Here is a 17950-nt window from a genome sequence, read left to right as displayed (position 1 = left end):
CTGTTGTTTGTGTGTTTTGTAGCCTGAAACACGTTAATGTGAAAAAGTATTTGAACACTTGAATTTCTGTGGAACAAACCACTTTTGAACAGTATTGCAACAGCATCTTTAGAAGACTTACTTAGTAAGTACTAAAAGGCGTTTGAATAGTTGAACTGCCTATTTTGAACAGTGTGTTTTTAAGGTGCAGAAGATAGCAAACTGCCTAAGGCACATATGTTTAATTAGATAGGCAGTTGTGGCAAATGTAGTTGTCCTTGCCTGGGGTGCAGGCTTCATGGGCCCAAAATCTACAATGCTGACAGCTGATCCACACTTGAAAACCAGTCTGGTCCTGCCATGGAGTTCTCATCCCAGGAGTGGGGGTGCTTACAGTTGTATTGAACTGCCAACTGGTAGGCAAACTTCCTGACCTAAGACACACATCAGAAATACACGTTATCAACTATTTATTTGTTATTATTTATTACTATTGCTCTTTTGTGAATCATATTGCAAAGTGTAAGCACTTAAACATCTTGTTACCTCTCGAGGGTTTAAGCCATAGTACAGGTCAGCTGCTTACTTTAAGTACTCAGCCACAAGTTCCTCCTGTTCCTCACTGAAGACCTTCTGGCTGCTACGGTAGCCTACATGGGGTATCTCACTGTTACCCTCTTTTCTTAGCTTCTCTGCAGCCTTACAATATCTGTATAAGGTAACATGGCAGATTTTGTGGGCCTTGGCGACTCCTCTCACAGATGTTTCCTGGATGACTTCAGCTGCTGCCTTCTGGAGAACTTCTGCAGGGACACCCCTGTCTGTTTTACGCTTCCACTGCCTAGGCATGCTGTAAACAGGAGACCAGTACAGAATGTCAACATATGGGGAAGGTTGTAACCATCCCCATGCCAGGCAGCCATCAAAAAGCTAACCATTTTTAGCATTTAGTTTCAAAGCTAGCACTAAATGGCCTCATTTATATAGCTTTACATTAATGACTGTCATTCACCCATTCACACACAAAAAAACGTACGTGCATGTAGAGGGCGGTACTAGGCTTTAATCGATAGGCCGTTCCTCTCATTAAGTGCGCCTCAAGCACGTGACTTATGTCCCCTGTGCGTAAATGTTGATTAGTTTAGAGTCCAGTGATCTGTGGTTGTTGCTTTTGGGCTGTGTAAACACAGTTTAGGGCAAAGTGTAGGCCTGCACTTCAGGGCAAAGTTTGGTTGCACTGGAGAAGGTAAGCAATAAAACCGGGTGTTAACGGGACACTATAATTACATACTGCTATATGCTATAATGAGCTGATTGAATGTAATGCACGATGAACTTTTTAATATTACAAAGCTGGATATATTTAATGTAATAGTCTGTATTTGCACCGCAAGTAAATGACCTCCCTCTGTAGAGCGCATGTGAGCAGAAGTGTATGATAGCTCCTTTATATGATGCTGCCTTTCATATGTTTTCATTATAATTTAAATGATTTGTTGATGTTTTTCTGATCCTCTCAGTGTTTTGTTTAAGATTGGTCTACATTAGATTAAAGTAAGACACACCGTATACATATGACATGTTTTACATGAATTTGGGAATATAAATAATCCTATTGTTTGAGATTTATTCTGAAGAACGGTGGAATAGTACGCTTTGATTGAGACATTGTTTTAGTAAATTAATATGGGACATGTATTTAACCATAATTAACCAATAAAAGTATATGTTGCTGTCTCTCAATGCCGAGGCCTGAGCAAAAGGCGTTTAGCGAATTGTTTGACCACTCAGAGCCACCGTATCGCCGGCAAACTTTTAGCGATGGGTTACCTGACTCCTGTCGCGAACCGGGCGGTTCCGTTTATCACTACTTTTTAGAACCGGAAATTCGTTCTACGAAAGGGAACTGTACGTTTGACAAAAATCCTACTCATCTGCTGTCGACACCCGATTCAAACGATTCAGTGAATCAAAGAACCGACAATCATCGCAACAAGCCATCAAACCCCCCCCAAAAACAGACACGCTCATCCAGCTTCCAAGGAGAGCATCAGCTGACATGGGTTCTCCTCATTTTAAATACTGAAACAATTGTTTTCAGGGTTATCCTTGAAATCTGAACACAATGAGGATCCTGAAGAGAGTCTCTGCACACATCTTTAGAAGACGAATTACAACTTTTAATAGAAGAATTTGGAAAAATGGTAAATCCATCTTTTCATTTTATCAGTACAACATATTACATAACAGACTGATAATAATAATGATAATTTATGATTTTAAATGGCACCCCTTCTCTTAGATGACCTCTTCAGAGTTCATCCATCTGTATCGCAGGCGCTGACAGACAACAAACCAGTGGTTGCCCTTGAGAGCACGATTATCACACATGGCATGCCGTATCCACACAACCTGAGGTACCTTTTACATGTTGGTAAACTCTGATAACTGCAGCTAAAATATGCTTAAATCACTAATGATATATGCTATGAATGTTTTAATGCAGAACAGCGAAGGAGGTGGAGGCCATCGTGAGAGCTGAAGGAGCCACTCCAGCCACGGTTGGAGTGATCGAGGGTGAAGTCCGTGTCGGTCTGTCACCAGAAGAGCTCGACCACCTCGCCCGCTGCAAGAGCTTCCTGAAGGTGTCCCGTCGTGATCTGCCCTATGTAATGAGCAAAGTGAGACCATAACACGCTCATCTCTAAATAATCTTCTAAAACACGGAGGCTGATAATGGCGGCAGCCACTTTGATTTGAGTCTGTGACTTAGGATGGCGTTTGCTTTGCTGTCCTGTGCGTTATTTACTCAGGGTGTCTCTGGGGGAACGACAGTGTCGGCCACGATGATAGCAGCACATCAAGCCGGGATCCCTGTGTTTGTCACAGGGGGCATCGGGGGAGTTCACAGAGATGGAGAGAACAGTAAGCAGACTGATAAGTACTTTACACATGCTGACACTCGCTTATTTGACTTACTCTTAACAAAGCATGACAACATACTCACTGACTGGATGGTTTTGGCCTCCTTTCAAATGGAGAGTGAACAATCCTGTGAGGCCTCCATGGACACCAAAATTGTCAGGACAATAACTTTGTCTTTTTGGTATGTTGGGAGGAATAAGGTAGTCTCATGTTACAAGTTATGATTGTAAATGATTATTCCTCCAGGTCTGGATATCAGTGCAGATTTGACAGAGCTTGGCAGGACTCCGATTGTCGTCGTCTGTGCTGGTGTCAAGTCTATTCTGGACATCGGTCGGACCTTGGAGTTCCTCGTAAGAATATTGATGTTCACTGTGCAATGACACTGATACTATGTTTGCCATTTGAGTGTGTACTTTAGTCAGCCAAATATGTTTTAGAAGTATTTTACTTTATGTAACATATTGACTTGTAATTACTTTATTTTAGATTTTTACACCGCAGTAAAGTTTTTGTTTCTGATGTAATTGGTGAAGCCAAAACTTCACCAATCTTAGGGGTCTTAGAACATTTACAATAAGACAGGCTTTACATCACAAAGACGTACGATAGGGCCTCAGTGCAAGGTGAAGTGGACATTGTGCCGAATGTCCTATCATTTTAGTTTATATGTGTTTGAGACTGATGTAGATTTCCTTTCATAGAAATTTAAAAAATAAACAATCAATAATAAATAGAAGGAAAGCGAGAAGAGAGTAGATGAATATGATTTGTCACATCAAAATGAATGAATTAAATAATGAAGCAGAAATGGATTGTATCTTTTATTAGGAGACGCAGGGTGTCTGCGTGGCCACTTATGGACCGTCAAAGAATTTCCCAGGCTTCTACTCTCCACAAAGCGGATTCACTTCTCCATACCAAGTCTGCAACCCTGAGGAGGCTGCAAAACTAATTGGTACATCAACATTTTACATCCTTGACCCTTAACACACAGGTCAAGATTCAATATTAACCAACACTTACGAATGTTGATCTGTTTTGGGTTTTTTTTGTGGCGTTCAGCGAGCACTCTGTTGCTGGGTCTCCGGAGTGGTGTCCTGTTAGCGGTGCCCATCCCAGAGCAGCATGCAGTAGCCGGCCAGCTGATAGAGGAAGCCATACAGGTTGCAGTGACAGAGGCAAGGTACAGAAAGTTTTGTGGCTTTGAATCTGTCGTCCTCTTTCTTTCTAAACTCCTGAGATACTAGTTCAATAGCATTTGAGGAGAATTCCTGTCTGGATCTCTTTGTGGTCATGACAAAGTGTATCTAATGAACTGTTAATCTCATCTGGAGAAACTAACCCTTTCTGTTCTCTTTTTTTGAATTCAGTGCTAAAGGAATAGCAGGAAGAGATGTGACGCCGTTTATTCTTCAAAAAGTCAATGAGCTGACTGAAGGAAAGTCCCTTCATGCCAGTATCCTTCTGAAAATCTAAATCACCAATAAAATGAGCACATCAATTTCTTTCTAACTTAAAGGCATAAATAAGACTGAGAAAGGTGTTTTTTCATAGGCCAGGCAATGTTACAATGTAGTATATATTATATATAACAACTAAAATGTCCTTAACCTGTTCTTAGATATTGCTCTCATTCGTAACAATGCTAAAGTTGGCAGTCACATAGCCTGTGCATTGTCAAAACAAATGGCTGAGAGAAAGTTAAGAGGCAAGAGTCATCATCATGGAAAACAATCATCTGACTCAGAATTTGATATTGTGAGTATAAACACAAATGATGGACTTGTTCAGTCAAATATTATTGACTCTATGCAGTACCCATAATGCTTTTCTTTTACAGGTTGTCATAGGGGGAATCAATGTTGATTTTATTGCAAAAGGAAAGAGCAAAACACTGCATGTAAGTTTGATTTACCCACACTACTGAATATCATGTAAGGGCTTATTATTGTAGGTTACTTCTGAGTAAACCTGCTGTCTCTTTCAGTTTGGACAGACCAACCCAGGAAGTGTCTGTCAGTCATTTGGTGGTGTAGGACGGAACATCGCTGGTGCGTTTCCCTAATGTACATGCCCTTTTTTTCATCGGTACTTCAAATCTGATTGTGTCACACTCACACTTTGGTGCTTTTTTCACAGACTCTCTGAGTCGATTAGGCCATAACCCCCTGTTCCTCTCAGCTACTGGAGCTGATTCACACAGCGAAGCAGTATTAAACAATTGTACACATATGGTATGTGAACATAAACAGTTATGTATTACCAAGCATGATTATACTCCATTTCTAAATTAAAGTTATTAACTTTTTGTCTTGTTTCTGTAAGAACACAAGTGCCGTGCTCAGACTAAAAGAGCAAAACACAGCGACTTACTGTGCTGTTTTCACTGAGAGTGGAGAACTGAGTCTGGGATTGGGAGACATGGCCGTCCATCAGCAGATCACAGAGCAGTATGTAAGTATTACTGACAAAGTTATGAATGCCTTAACAAGGACAGCCCAATATTTGGGTTCCAATACCATGTTCAGAACTGCATATTAACTATTTGACAATATAATCCTTGAATAGCCTTGGAATAGACAGGACATGCATGTACTGGTCAAGTGTACTATTTTCTTGGATTTATGACACATATTATTCCATAATAATAGACTAATTAGTAGTTGCACACCTAAATTGTTTTAGATTTTGTTTTATTTTTCTAGATTTTGCCATTCCCTGAAATTATTGTTGAACCTCTTCTTTTGAATGGTGCAATAGAAATATAGTTTGGTTACTTTATTACTATTTCTTAATGCTATCTTTGAATATCTTTATGTAGGTGTCACAGTTTGAGAAACAGCTTTCATCAGCTACTCTTGTGTGTCTTGATGGAAACCTTCCCATCCCCACCATCAACTATGTTTGCTCCGTTGCCAAAGAACACAACATCAATGGTAAGCGTGGAGACCTGGTTACTTTGAATGATTGTTATCACAAGCTTTCATTGATTTTAATACAAGGTCAATGTGTGTCACAGTTTGGTATGAGCCAACAGATTCAGAAAAGGCTTGTAAGCCTTTCCTTTCTGATGCCTGGAAGTCTCTTTCCTATTCATCTCCAAACCTGGCAGAGTTGTCCACCATGAACAAAACACTGGGTTTCCCAACACCAGAAGGTAAACTCTATGATCATTTTGTTGTTCAACTTATTTTTTTACTCCCTCATGCTCTCAAACACACACACATAACGCAAACAAATTGTGAAAGTGATTGAGGATGTGGTTTTGTCTTGTGGGATGACAGTGCTGCCGAGTTCTCTCGGGGAGATGCTGAGTGTTGCTGTGGCTCTCTCTCGCCCCCTACTGGAGCATCTCCACTGTCTGGTGGTGACTCTGGGGGCTCATGGGGTACTGGTGTGTGGAGAGCATGATGCAGGCTCGGTCAAGCTGCAGCCAAGAAAACAGAAGAGGGTAAGGACAATTTATACCTAAACTGATAATGAAGATGATTAGAGACAGTGAGAGTGAAGATGTTTACTGCATCTGTGTTTGCAGAGGAGGCAGCTTTGTGCTGTCCACTACCCAGCACTGACTGTGACGGCGGAGGAGACGATGAATGTGTCTGGAGCAGGAGACAGGTGCTAAAATTTACCTGACCAACCTCTTCCCAATTCTTATTTTAATTCCAAATGTTATCTGCTTCAGTTTCATCCAGTTGTTATTTCCCATGACCTCTCTCTCTCTTCCTGTTCCTGTCACACTTTCTTTCACGCACAATATCGTTGTGACTCATTAACGTTTGAAACAAAACAACACTCATCCTTGCTCTGTCTGTAGTCTCACAGGTGCTTTGATGGCTGGAATTCTCCAGTGGCGAGACACAGACCACTGTATACGGATGGGGCTCCTGGCTGCACGGTTGTCCCTGGTGTCATCGCACCCCATTGCCCCTACACTCACTTTAGACTCTGTGGATCCCAACAAAGTCCAGAGACAGTACTGGCCCAAACCCAACTTCATGTGGATAAATTAAAAATATTATAATAATATTGCTGGAGAGATTTGGTCTATTATGTATTGGTTTGTTTATATATTGATAATTTAATTTAATTAAAATGTGTGATTGTATTCTTGAGAATCCAACATGTACTGACTGAGTAAATGTATATGAAAAGATGCCACAGTTTTTCTCCAATTTTTTATTTAATATTTTGAATTGTTCTATAATAATTGATGAATAAATGAAACACATTTTCTTAAACTTTGTTTTAGTTTATGATCACAAATTCACTTGTGAATTAATTATTTAACATTATAACAAGGTATTTTAATTTCTCATAATGAAGAAAGTGGTGGAGGAAAATACTCATGGATGAAAGTCATGCATTTAATTTTATTAATACTGTTGTGTTTCACTACTGACAGAAGGTAATATGTATAAGCTGGTCAACAATGCCCTCTTAAATGCATTTAAGTACCTCAATAAGTACCTCAAATATTTATTAAATACGACACATTTAGGTATTTTAATTAAGATGCCCTATCCACGTCTGTATGTGTCCCAGGTCCTAGCTTAAAATCGCCGAAAACTGTATTTCCCACAAAGCATCTGTCCATCTGCGCAAACTCAGTCGCACTGAACACTTGCCCCACTCCCTCCTCCCTACTTTAATGCTAGCTAAGATGGTGGTTTGAGCGTAAATTGTCTCCACAATACCAAGAAAAGAAAGGGGCAAACATCTTTATAGCCTTTTAATTACAACAGAACAACATAACAACGGTTATCTTAAGTGACCGGTTATAGAAATTTTGACATTTCAGACACATTGGCTCGCAGTCCCCGCCCAATTTGGTGTGACTCCCTTGGAGTGGAATCCAAAGCTAAATACGGACAGGGTAAGTAACGCTAATGTAGCCAAGGTGCTAGTTGGTGCTAGCCATCTTCCATTCTCTATTAAAATGAAGGGCAGTTGTGTCTGTCACGATTTTACAGACTAACATCAGAGTATTCTCGAGCTTAGTAGATCGCTCTGCGGGTAATCATAATGTCGTGAGAGCAATGTCAGTTGTTTATAGTGCCAACAAATTGCTCCCAATGCAGCGTTAGCTTGAGGAGGCCGCGTCGTAAGCTTGGCTCCAAAACCCCGTACATTTTGATGATAATGTAGCATGCTAGCTACGCCGATGCTAGCGGTTAGCATAAAGCAAGCTGTCAGTTTATATGTAGAAGAAGGTGTACCGTTGTGGCGTACATATTTCAAAACAGTAAGTGTCAATATCAAGTTAATATTCACCGCTGTATATTTTGGCTTTGTGATTAAACACACAATTGCTCCACAAGACTTGCTATTAGTGAAACCGGCTTCTTTTAACAATTCGTGGCTAATGTTAGCTTAGCCTAACATTAGTCAAATAACATCTGTCATAATGTACGATCCGGTAGACCAAGCAGCTAAAGTTATCAACCTGGCTGACTAACGTGGGTTATTCTGGATTCATACACGACTTTACTTTTTTGCCAATCAGCTGGTATCTGTAGGCGAAGCCGCAAAACGATGACACTGTACGTGTTAATTTGTCAGCACAATGCTGCCAAGTACTTGAATTGTTGGGATTCTGTCCTCTGTTGCTTAGTCTTAATTCCACTGTACACTGTCAGGTTTTATTAATCTGGGTTTGTCATGAGTTCGCCTGGTGGCAGGGGTATTGTCACGTAGAAACCAGGCTGGCTTTTAGCTGCCTTGGCTTAACAACGGGAGGTTTCAATGGTCGCTAAACGCAGTTTGTTGCATTTCCCTTATGATGATGTGTCTAATCTGTCAACCCCTGAAAGATACTACCATGTCCGCATGAACACAATGACAACTGTTTTGACTTGTTTTCTGAGATGAACTGTCAGTTGTCCCTTTATCAGTGACATGTAGCTTAAACTAATGCAGTCTAATACATAGTTATAACTCTTACTCAAACCGCCATGGAGGTTACATTTTCCGTTTTTCTTGGAACAATTTAAGAGAGGCATTGATTCAACATTTGATCATTTGCACTTACTGTAGTTTGCCACCCATCACAGTTTCCTGTGATGACTTCCTTAAATTTCTTTCTTTTTTTGTTTACATAGAGTCAATAACTCAAAACATATTGAATTTACTATCAAAAATGACTTTAAAAACCACCAAATATTAAAAATGTAAAATATAAGAACCCGTGAATTAAAATGACTATAATTAAAATTTCATACCTGGTCATTTAGAATTTCTATTTGTGTTTTTAAAAAATAGCATTGTCCTGAGAGTTTAGCAGTCTGGGGACTTTTTGTTACATTTGATACATTAGATTAAATTTTTCCGAATGATGTGCATACTTCCATTTTCTTGTGCCTATAATGTGGAGAGAAACTGCAGTACAGCATCTCTTTTCTGGGAATGTCACCACATGAACCCAGTTTTTACATCTGCAAATGTATAAATATTGCAATACTTTCATTAGTCGGCCATAGGCGTAATTGTGTTACCTCCTTCGGCGACAGTTATTAATGTAAAGAGATTAATTGATTTTCAAAATACTTAAATTGCTTGTGATATGTTTCAGCTCTGACATATATTGAGGCAGTTTCTAGCATTTAATCTACCCTCAGTGGTTTAAACATTATAAACATTTCTGCCTACAGTACAATGCAGTTCACCATCACTACAAACTACAACTTCCAAAAGGATCATGCAGTTGAATCAACATTTCTGGGCATTATATCCATCATTAAAGTTAAATGTATTGCAGTAGACTGCACTAGCTTAGCGAGGTGAACCTAATAAACTGGCAACTGAGTGTACTGTTTCCTTTGCTGCTGAAAACATGTGTATACTATACATACATTTCAGTGTGCTCAGTCTGATACTGTGACCTTGGTGTTCATAAAGTCACTTTGAGAGTCTATACCTGCTACATGTTAAGTTGTTACAAATTATTTTTTCAGTTGATGTTATTGTCAATCATGTCATTATGGATCTCTTCAACTTAGCCTTTGTTTTCTTAGCGCTGTGTTCTGTGACCAGCTTCAACACTCACCCTCGCCACGTCACAGGATGTCCCACAGCCCTGAAATGAAGGACGACCCCATGGAGTGCCCTCTGTGCATGGAGCCGCTGGAGATTGATGACGTCAACTTCTTCCCCTGCACCTGCGGCTATCAGATCTGCCGCTTTTGTTGGCATCGCATCCGCACAGATGAGAACGGCCTCTGCCCCGCCTGCAGAAAGGTGAGGCAATGATGACATGGACACAGTAGCAGAGAAACTGATCACAACTGACTAATATAGAGAGGTCAACATCAGCTCATCATCATTTACAATCGCAGTCTCAGCAATTTGGACAGTGATGTCTGCTCAACTTCCATATTTACAACCAAAAGCTCTCAGTTACCCATTATCCTTTACAAAGCCACATTATTTGAACTATACAAACATTTTATTCAATTGGTGGATATCACCATCATCATTTTTTGTGTTTTTGTTTAGCCGTACCCAGAGGATCCCGCCGTGTATAAACCTCTGTCACAGGAGGAGATCCAAAGGATAAAGAACGAAAAGAAGCAAAAACAGAATGAGAAGAAGCAGAAGGTGACAGAAAACCGAAAGCATCTGGCCAGTGTCAGAGTGGTCCAGAGAAACCTGGTGTTTGTGGTGGGACTCTCACAGCGACTCGCCGACCCGGAGGTGGGTACAGTGTCTCCATGGAACTGGAATCTGTGGCTTTGGAGTGTTGCAACTCTATTTAATATTAATTGCACCGGACAAACTGAAGGCGCTTGCCGCTAGGTTTAATTTGAATGTTTCTGACGGATACACTGAAACCCATAAACATTGATAGGGAAGTATTTAATGCACATTTTAAATGTCTTTTCCCCTCTGAAGCCTAAAGTGAAACGTTTGTGTTGGAATATTGTGTATAAGAGTTAACAGGGTACCCCACACTTTGTGATGGTTGGTATAAATATTTTTGCATTATTCCCCCAGGTCCTAAAACGACCAGAGTATTTTGGGAGGTTTGGGAAAATCCATAAAGTGGTCATCAACAATAGTACATCCTACGCAGGTTCACAGGTGAGAGATCGGATCAAGGGATACCAGTTACATATATTATTTTCTTAGTTATCACTATTATGGAAATTATTGTTCATTGTTTACCTAGAACAAACATGGCTAAGAATTACACTCCAGTAGATGTGTTTGCCTTGTTTGTTTACTTTATTTTCTGGTTTTTCAGGGGCCGAGTGCCAGTGCTTATGTCACTTACATCCGCTCTGAAGATGCTTTAAGAGCAATACAGTGTGTGAACAATGTGGTTGTGGATGGCAGAACCCTCAAGGTGAGAAGTTATCGACTTCTGAGCTTGTATGTGGCTATGATTATAAGTTTTATTTGAAACCATGTGATAACTATCTACTAACCATTATTCTGTATGTTTTCCTTTCTGTGAGACAAAGATCCGTTTTATTAAACAACCTACAATGTAAAATAATGTGATTAAACTGAATGTCTTTGAAAGAAAAGTCCTTAACTATCATTTCTCACTGCTCTTTTGGTCTCTCTGTCACAGGCTTCTTTAGGCACAACAAAGTACTGCAGTTACTTCCTTAAAAGTATGCAGTGTCCCAAACCTGATTGTATGTATCTACATGAGCTGGGGGATGAAGCAGCTAGCTTTACTAAAGAGGAGATGCAGGTAAAATAGTTATTCTCTTTCTGAATTGTGGACTATATTTATTGCCGTTTGCTTTGTGCGGTAATTGTTGTCATTTGATAATAAATGTGATAATGATGATACATTTGTTTTTTAGGCGGGAAAACATCAAGAGTATGAGCAGAAACTCCTCCAAGACCTCTATAAAATTAACCCCAGCTTTCTACAACCTCCAGCATGTGGAACAGAGAAGTCAAAGAGTAAATCCAGCTCCGCACAAAGGTTGTTTCCTTTTAAATATATTTCTTCCGTTCTTCTTTCTCTTATTACTTCCACTCATGCTGAGCTTGATTGTTCTGTTATTTTGTAACAGAACCAACAGTAGCAATGGTAAAGAAGGGTGGCCGACGCTGTCCGGACATAGCAAACTGGTCAACGGGCTTTCAGAGGACCGCAAGTCTCCTCCGCTGCTAGACTATCTAGATCAAGAAGTTCTTACTTCAGATGGTCTAGAAACAGACATGGTTCCTGGTCAGCATACTGCATTGTCTCCCTTCTCCTCTAACTGTGACAGCAACAGGTAATATAGACAATAGCACCAACATATCCTATAAAATAACTTGACTTATGTTTTTCATGTTTGTGTGTTTTTATTGATATGTATCTAAATGTGTCATTATCTGCAGTCCCAGTGACAAACCTCCAGAGTCGATTGGTATGGTGAACGGAGAGACTTTACAACAGGTCAGAAACCTCAACTCTCTGTTTTACATATAAATTAATCTCAATCGGGACAATCAAATCAAAGACTCCTCTCTTTTCCAGATGCCGACCAGTGACTCTCCTTCTCCTCCGCCGGGTTTAACTAAGCCCAGCCTGGTGGTCCCCATCAGCGTGTCTGACCTCACAGCCCGTTCACCCTTCGAGGGCGCGGCAGCTGAGTCCCAGTCGCTCTTTTCAGACAACAGTAACTTCAGACATCCTAACCCTCTCCCCGCGGGCCTTCCCCCCTTCCCCAGCTCCCCCCGCGGCAATTCTGACTGGCCCATGACTCCTGAACCACAGAGCCTCTTCACGTCCGGTACTGTGGCATTTTATTTAATCGTTTTGTATGTCTTTAGTGCTTGATTGGCTGTGTTTTTTATCAATTTTCAAATAGTGATTTGACCTGCAACCCACAGTGTTTTCATAATACACGTACTGTAAAGGCCTTTATACACCAGGGACATGTTGAATAAATGACACAAAAATGCAAAATCCTCAGCAAACAACAATTCACACTGATAGCGCTGCGAATGCATGACACTTTTTGTAGAACTTTTTCAATAAAAGGTTTGAATAGATTTGTGGAGGCAGAGGACCAACTACAGGGATCCTATTGACACAGAGCAGTATAAGCTATTTTATTGAGTTTCCTTTTAGCGAAATACTGCAAGTTAATTTAAATTTTGGTAAACAGAGTCTGGTAAACTGTTACAGTGTACCTGTAACTGTACAGTGCATCTGTCTAGGCTTTCATTGGGAAAGGTAAGAATGGAAGGAGTAGATCTAGTATATGCTGCCTTTTCCAAGGATGAAAGGCGAAATAATGTTTACTGTCCAGACTTCGGAGCCTCCTGTTGTTATGAAATGTAAGTTTACATATAGAATATGTCCTTTTCACACAACATAATTGGTTGATACATTTTTTGCATTGTGAGAGCACAGAAAAGAAAAAAAACTTGCACAGAAAAATATCCCCAGTCATATCTGAATGGTGCATCTCTGGCATCCCTGTAGTGTTGACAATGCGTTCTTACACTTCAGTTTCAAAACGATTCTTCTGCATGATGCCGTTCATCTTAAGAAGAACAATGAATCAGTTTGAGAGACAGTTTGAGTGTTCATTTAAATCAATAATATGATAAACTTGTTACTGCTAATACTAAAGACTGAAATCAAAGTTAAAAGGAAAAATGTATAATCACAAAGCCCCTTGTCACCAGCCAACTAATCATTAAGTCAAAGAAATCAGCTAGTCAACTAAGAGGATCACATGGAGGACAGCTCAATTAATGCATCTCTCTTCTTTCCCCCCAGACACAATACCAGTGTCTTCTTCCACAGACTGGCAGGCGGCCTTTGGATTTGGCTCGTCCAGCAAACAGCAGGATGACGATCTGGGCTTCGATCCTTTCGACGTCACTCGCAAGGCCTTAGCCGATCTGATCGAGAAGGAGCTGTCAGTGCAGGATCAGAGCCCCTTGTCCCCAGGGCTCCTCTCCCATGGTTTGAGCAACCATGGACCTGGCTTGCCCCCTCTCAATCCTAACCCTGGCTCCTCTCACCACTTCCCCAGCGGCCTGCCACGCCTCCCCCAGCTCCACCACAGAGCCATCTACAGCTCTTTCAGTTTCCCCGGCAGTCAGAACAACCAGGCCAGTCAGCAGCAGCCAGCCGCCAGACACCCCTGGATGGGCGTCCCGACAAGAAACAACCTCACACACTTGAACCACTCAGCCAGTGCTGCCTCACACAGTAATTTTCTGGACCTGAATCTGCCCCCTCCGCACAACACAGGCCTGGGAGGCATCCCTATCTCAGGTACACCTGGATCACTGTGGCATCTTTCTCTGACCTGTCAAAGCAATGTTATAACAGAGCTTGTATAATGGTGGTAATTGCTGTCGATGCATTGATACTAGTTTTGATAAACGTTTATTGTCCTGACGGAGGGATTCCTGGTAGATGCAGTTCTGCCACTAACCACTAGTTAACACTTGAGTAACTGACATGCCTGTTCTCCTCTCTTCTTGCAGAAAACAGTGGCTCTATAGACGGCTTAAATGTGAAAGAGTGGCAGGATGGTCTGAGAGCTCTCCTGCCTAACATCAATATCAACTTCGGGGGCCTCCCAAACTCCTCTTCCTCTTCATCCTCCTCATCCTCCAACAGTGTTAACCACATCGGTGGGCCGGTAGGGCCAGCAGGCATCTCACACAGCCTTAGCTGGGACGGCACAGCCAGTTGGATGGACCCTGCTATCATCACAGGTAGAAATTGTGACTTACAGGTGTAAGGTCATCCTTAAAAATTTAATTTACAATAACTTTGATATTTGATTCATTGTTAATGCCATTTATATAGCAAAAATGTCTTTGCTGCTGTCTTTTTCAGTTAAACTGCTGCTTATTTAATTGCTAGTTGTATTCTGTACACTAAAATATAAGACAAAGAAATCTCACACTGGAGAAGTTAAGACCATCAGCTGTTTGGCAATAGTTGTTAATTAATAGATTAATCCTTTCAGCTCTATTATAGTTTTGTGTTTTTGACTTCACAACAAACAAAACAATTCTAAAATGCACTTTAGCCTCTGGACAATAGTGATGGGTATTTTTTCTTAATCGTTAATAGATTTATAATAACAATAAACCAGTTTTGGTAAAAACTATTATTGGTTTAAAGCTCATTTGCATGACAAAACTGAATTATTCCTTCATGAGGTTATTAGGAAGCATATGGAGGAGGTGTTCAACAAGAAACTTTTGGAAACTGGATTATTTTTCAAGTCATTTTTGCTTGGTACATTACAAAAGTGCAGTTTCTTCAAATAATGCACCTTCAGTACAACCAGTTAATGTTAATCCCAATGAAAAGTCAGCCAGTGCTGCAATTATTATTTTCTTTTTTGTTTTAATCTAGATTAATCTCTTTGTCTGACTAAAATAATCAATTTACAAAGCTATAACACACAAAATCCTCACAGTTGAAAAGCTGGAACCAGTGAATGTTTGCTTGAAAAATTGTTACTTTTCAGTCAATTGAATAATTGGTTAATCGTTTCAGCTTTGAAGTCACTTTTACGATTCTTATTAAGTTCAGTAATGATAAATAGTATTTATCTGCTTTATCCGTCCGACACAAAGTCACTTCTAGTACCAGAAGGCCACATTGTGTCAACAAAACTAAATCATCATTATTTGTATTGCAGTGCTGTTGAAATGTGTGTATTTCTTCCCCTGTGTTTTGTCATTATTTATTTGTTCGGTGCCCCCCTCCCGCCTCCTCAGGCATCCCTGCCTCCGCAGGCAACAGTTTAGACTGTCTCCAGGACGACAACCCACCACATTGGCTCAAGTCCCTGCAGGCGCTCACAGAGATGGACGGCCCGGCCAGCTCAGCGGTGCCCACTCCTCCCCAGCCCCTCCACAGTGGCCTCCTCGACGGCCACCACCCCCTCCACCACAGAGCCGCCGGCGGCTGGGCTCCCTACCTGCCTCCTCCCACAACCAACCCCTCCAGTCAGTTCCACTCCCCTCCCCCAGGCTTCCAGACCGCCTTCAGACCCGCAGGACAGCCCGCCACAGAGCTGCTACAGAGTGCCGCCGTGGACCGCCACTGAACACAGACTACAGCAGACACCCATCCATTCCCCCAGTACCACTCTATACCCACTCATCCTGTACCCTCCCCCCTCCCCCCCCCAATGCAATACACACCAATCTGCAGAGTATGAAAATTATTAACAAAGTAACAAACATGCTTTCTTCTTTTTCTCTTCCTCCTTCCTTTTTGTCTACTCTGAAGGCCTATTTGTTTTTGTTTGTGGCACACAAGTTATCCGCACCCGTAACCTGCTACCATCACCACTCCTTAGACCTAGTTCTGGGCGTAATATGGGATTCATTGTGTAGCTCACTTTTAACAGAGAGCGCAAGAAACGGTCTAGCATCGAGCGCCCAGTGGTGACACGAAGAGTTAACACCACAAACTGACGACAAACAAATTAGCTGAAGGGAGATATTTTTAAACGTAACTAATGATTAAGCATGAACAACATTTGTGTTTTTGAAAGATGAAGTCACGATAAGTTTTTGAGGAATGAAGCAAGCTGTGAATCTGCTCTTAAAGCTTTGCCCCAAAGACCCTCATCCTCCCCACTTGAACAGGAGACTGTGAAGCGGTTAACCCTTACAGCTGAGTTGTGAAAAGGGTGAGGTGAGAGAGAAAGAAAAAAGGGTTGGCACTTTGCTTTTTTTTGAGAGTGATTTTAAACAAAAAGAAAACGGTTTAAAAAGAAGCTGAGATTTGGTTATTAGAGAGTGAATGCAGATGACAGGGGAGTTGAGGGCACAGGCTATGCATGGGCTCCCTGTTAGGTAGGGACACAGATGGCCTGCTTGAGAGGCCACTTGGCCCACATTCCCTTTAGTGGATGGCTCCCACTGGCCCCGTCCTGCTTGAGGGAACATTTTGCTGAACCTCTGTATCAGAGGATAGAGCACTGCCTAACTGCGGGGCGCCAGGGCTTTGGGAGATTGTGGCACACATCCTGAGCACTAGGGTTAGACTCTTACTCACAGTGCCACTGTGTGGTACCTACAGTAGCTATCCCTAACATGGACAGCCACCAAGTAGATAGGACAATGACTGGATGGATGAGGATATGTCAAAAATACTAAAGAGGGCAGCAACAGGGTTAATAGGTCCCTTTGTTCGACCCATGAGGGCTTAAACGAGGCCTTAACATGGACAGGTGAGAGAAAGGAGCTTGCATGATTGGAGGAGCCAGGCGTAAATGATTGCTGAACAATATGCAATATTGTATGTGACTTCAGCAACTGTATGTGAGTGTGTTTCCCAAAGGATTGGGCAGAAAGAATACCAAGTACTGTAGTAGTGATTTATGGAGCTCTCGACCTCTCCAACCACCGCCTTTTCTTTTTTTTTAAGTCTTAATTCTCATCCATATTTGCGCTGTCTCTCTCTCTCTCTTACCCAGCCCCCACCCCACCCACCCCATTCCTCCTGCTGTTCCCTATTTAACAGTATTTCACAAAAATGAACAAACTCATCCAGGAGAAGCCAATACAGAGTCATTCAGTGGGTTTTAACATGATGTTGCGCAGAAAAAAAAAACAATTGAGGCGCTTAAAGGAAGTGAACTGTCCTCTGCAGGTCTGGAAAAATGAACCTTAAATAAAACTGAAAACTCAGAGCTGGTGTTTGTCTAATGTTGTGTTCTCAGCACCTTGATTCAAACATGTGCACTCATAAATATTTAAACTCTAAATCACTCTTTGCTTGTCATTCTAATGTCTTCCACTAGGGGGAACACTTTCTGTCAGTGATGAAGCTCTGCAGTCAAACTTCAACCAAGCACACACACAAGGTTCCACAATGACTGATGTTTTGGTTTTTCAAATATACCTTGTTTTTCCCACTTAATGGTTTCAACACTTCCAAGTATTCATTAGGCATACTCATTGATGTAATGCAACTGTGGTGCAGGTAGGAATGAGGTGTTTTCACATTTATCAGTGCCTGAGGGTTGTCTTTTAAGTGGGGGCATGTGTGCATATCACAGCCCTTCAGTTTTCAGCTCTGCACTCTCTGCAAATG

The 17950-nt window shown here is 41.3% G+C and overlaps 2 protein-coding genes across 2 annotated transcripts; both read left to right on the top strand.

The window, feature by feature from the left end:
- Positions 1 to 1186: 1186 nt before the first annotated feature.
- On the top strand, positions 1187 to 7061 carry LOC311019245 (uncharacterized protein). Its single transcript, XM_084018522.1, has 19 exons — positions 1187 to 1225; positions 2081 to 2183; positions 2282 to 2396; positions 2486 to 2660; positions 2793 to 2904; positions 3151 to 3257; positions 3736 to 3862; positions 3970 to 4090; positions 4278 to 4363; positions 4529 to 4665; positions 4748 to 4807; positions 4895 to 4958; positions 5047 to 5141; positions 5233 to 5361; positions 5729 to 5843; positions 5927 to 6064; positions 6192 to 6358; positions 6443 to 6525; positions 6725 to 7061. The coding sequence occupies exons 2-19, from the start codon at positions 2105 to 2107 to the stop codon at positions 6918 to 6920; spliced, it is 2106 nt and encodes a 701-aa protein (XP_083874648.1). The 5' UTR covers positions 1187 to 1225; positions 2081 to 2104; the 3' UTR covers positions 6921 to 7061.
- Positions 7062 to 7534: 473 nt separating this feature from the next.
- On the top strand, positions 7535 to 17544 carry cnot4a (CCR4-NOT transcription complex, subunit 4a). Its single transcript, XM_084016692.1, has 13 exons — positions 7535 to 7783; positions 9921 to 10143; positions 10402 to 10599; positions 10900 to 10986; positions 11150 to 11251; positions 11483 to 11608; positions 11724 to 11848; positions 11940 to 12146; positions 12253 to 12310; positions 12392 to 12647; positions 13646 to 14149; positions 14365 to 14598; positions 15619 to 17544. The coding sequence occupies exons 2-13, from the start codon at positions 9970 to 9972 to the stop codon at positions 15948 to 15950; spliced, it is 2403 nt and encodes an 800-aa protein (XP_083872818.1). The 5' UTR covers positions 7535 to 7783; positions 9921 to 9969; the 3' UTR covers positions 15951 to 17544.
- The last annotated feature ends 406 nt before the right edge of the window (positions 17545 to 17950 follow it).

This window comes from Eutrigla gurnardus (genome assembly GCF_963514095.1).
Source record: "Eutrigla gurnardus genome assembly, chromosome: 9".
Lineage (NCBI taxonomy): Eukaryota > Metazoa > Chordata > Actinopteri > Perciformes > Triglidae > Eutrigla > Eutrigla gurnardus.
This window is presented reverse-complemented; position numbering and strand designations above follow the sequence as displayed.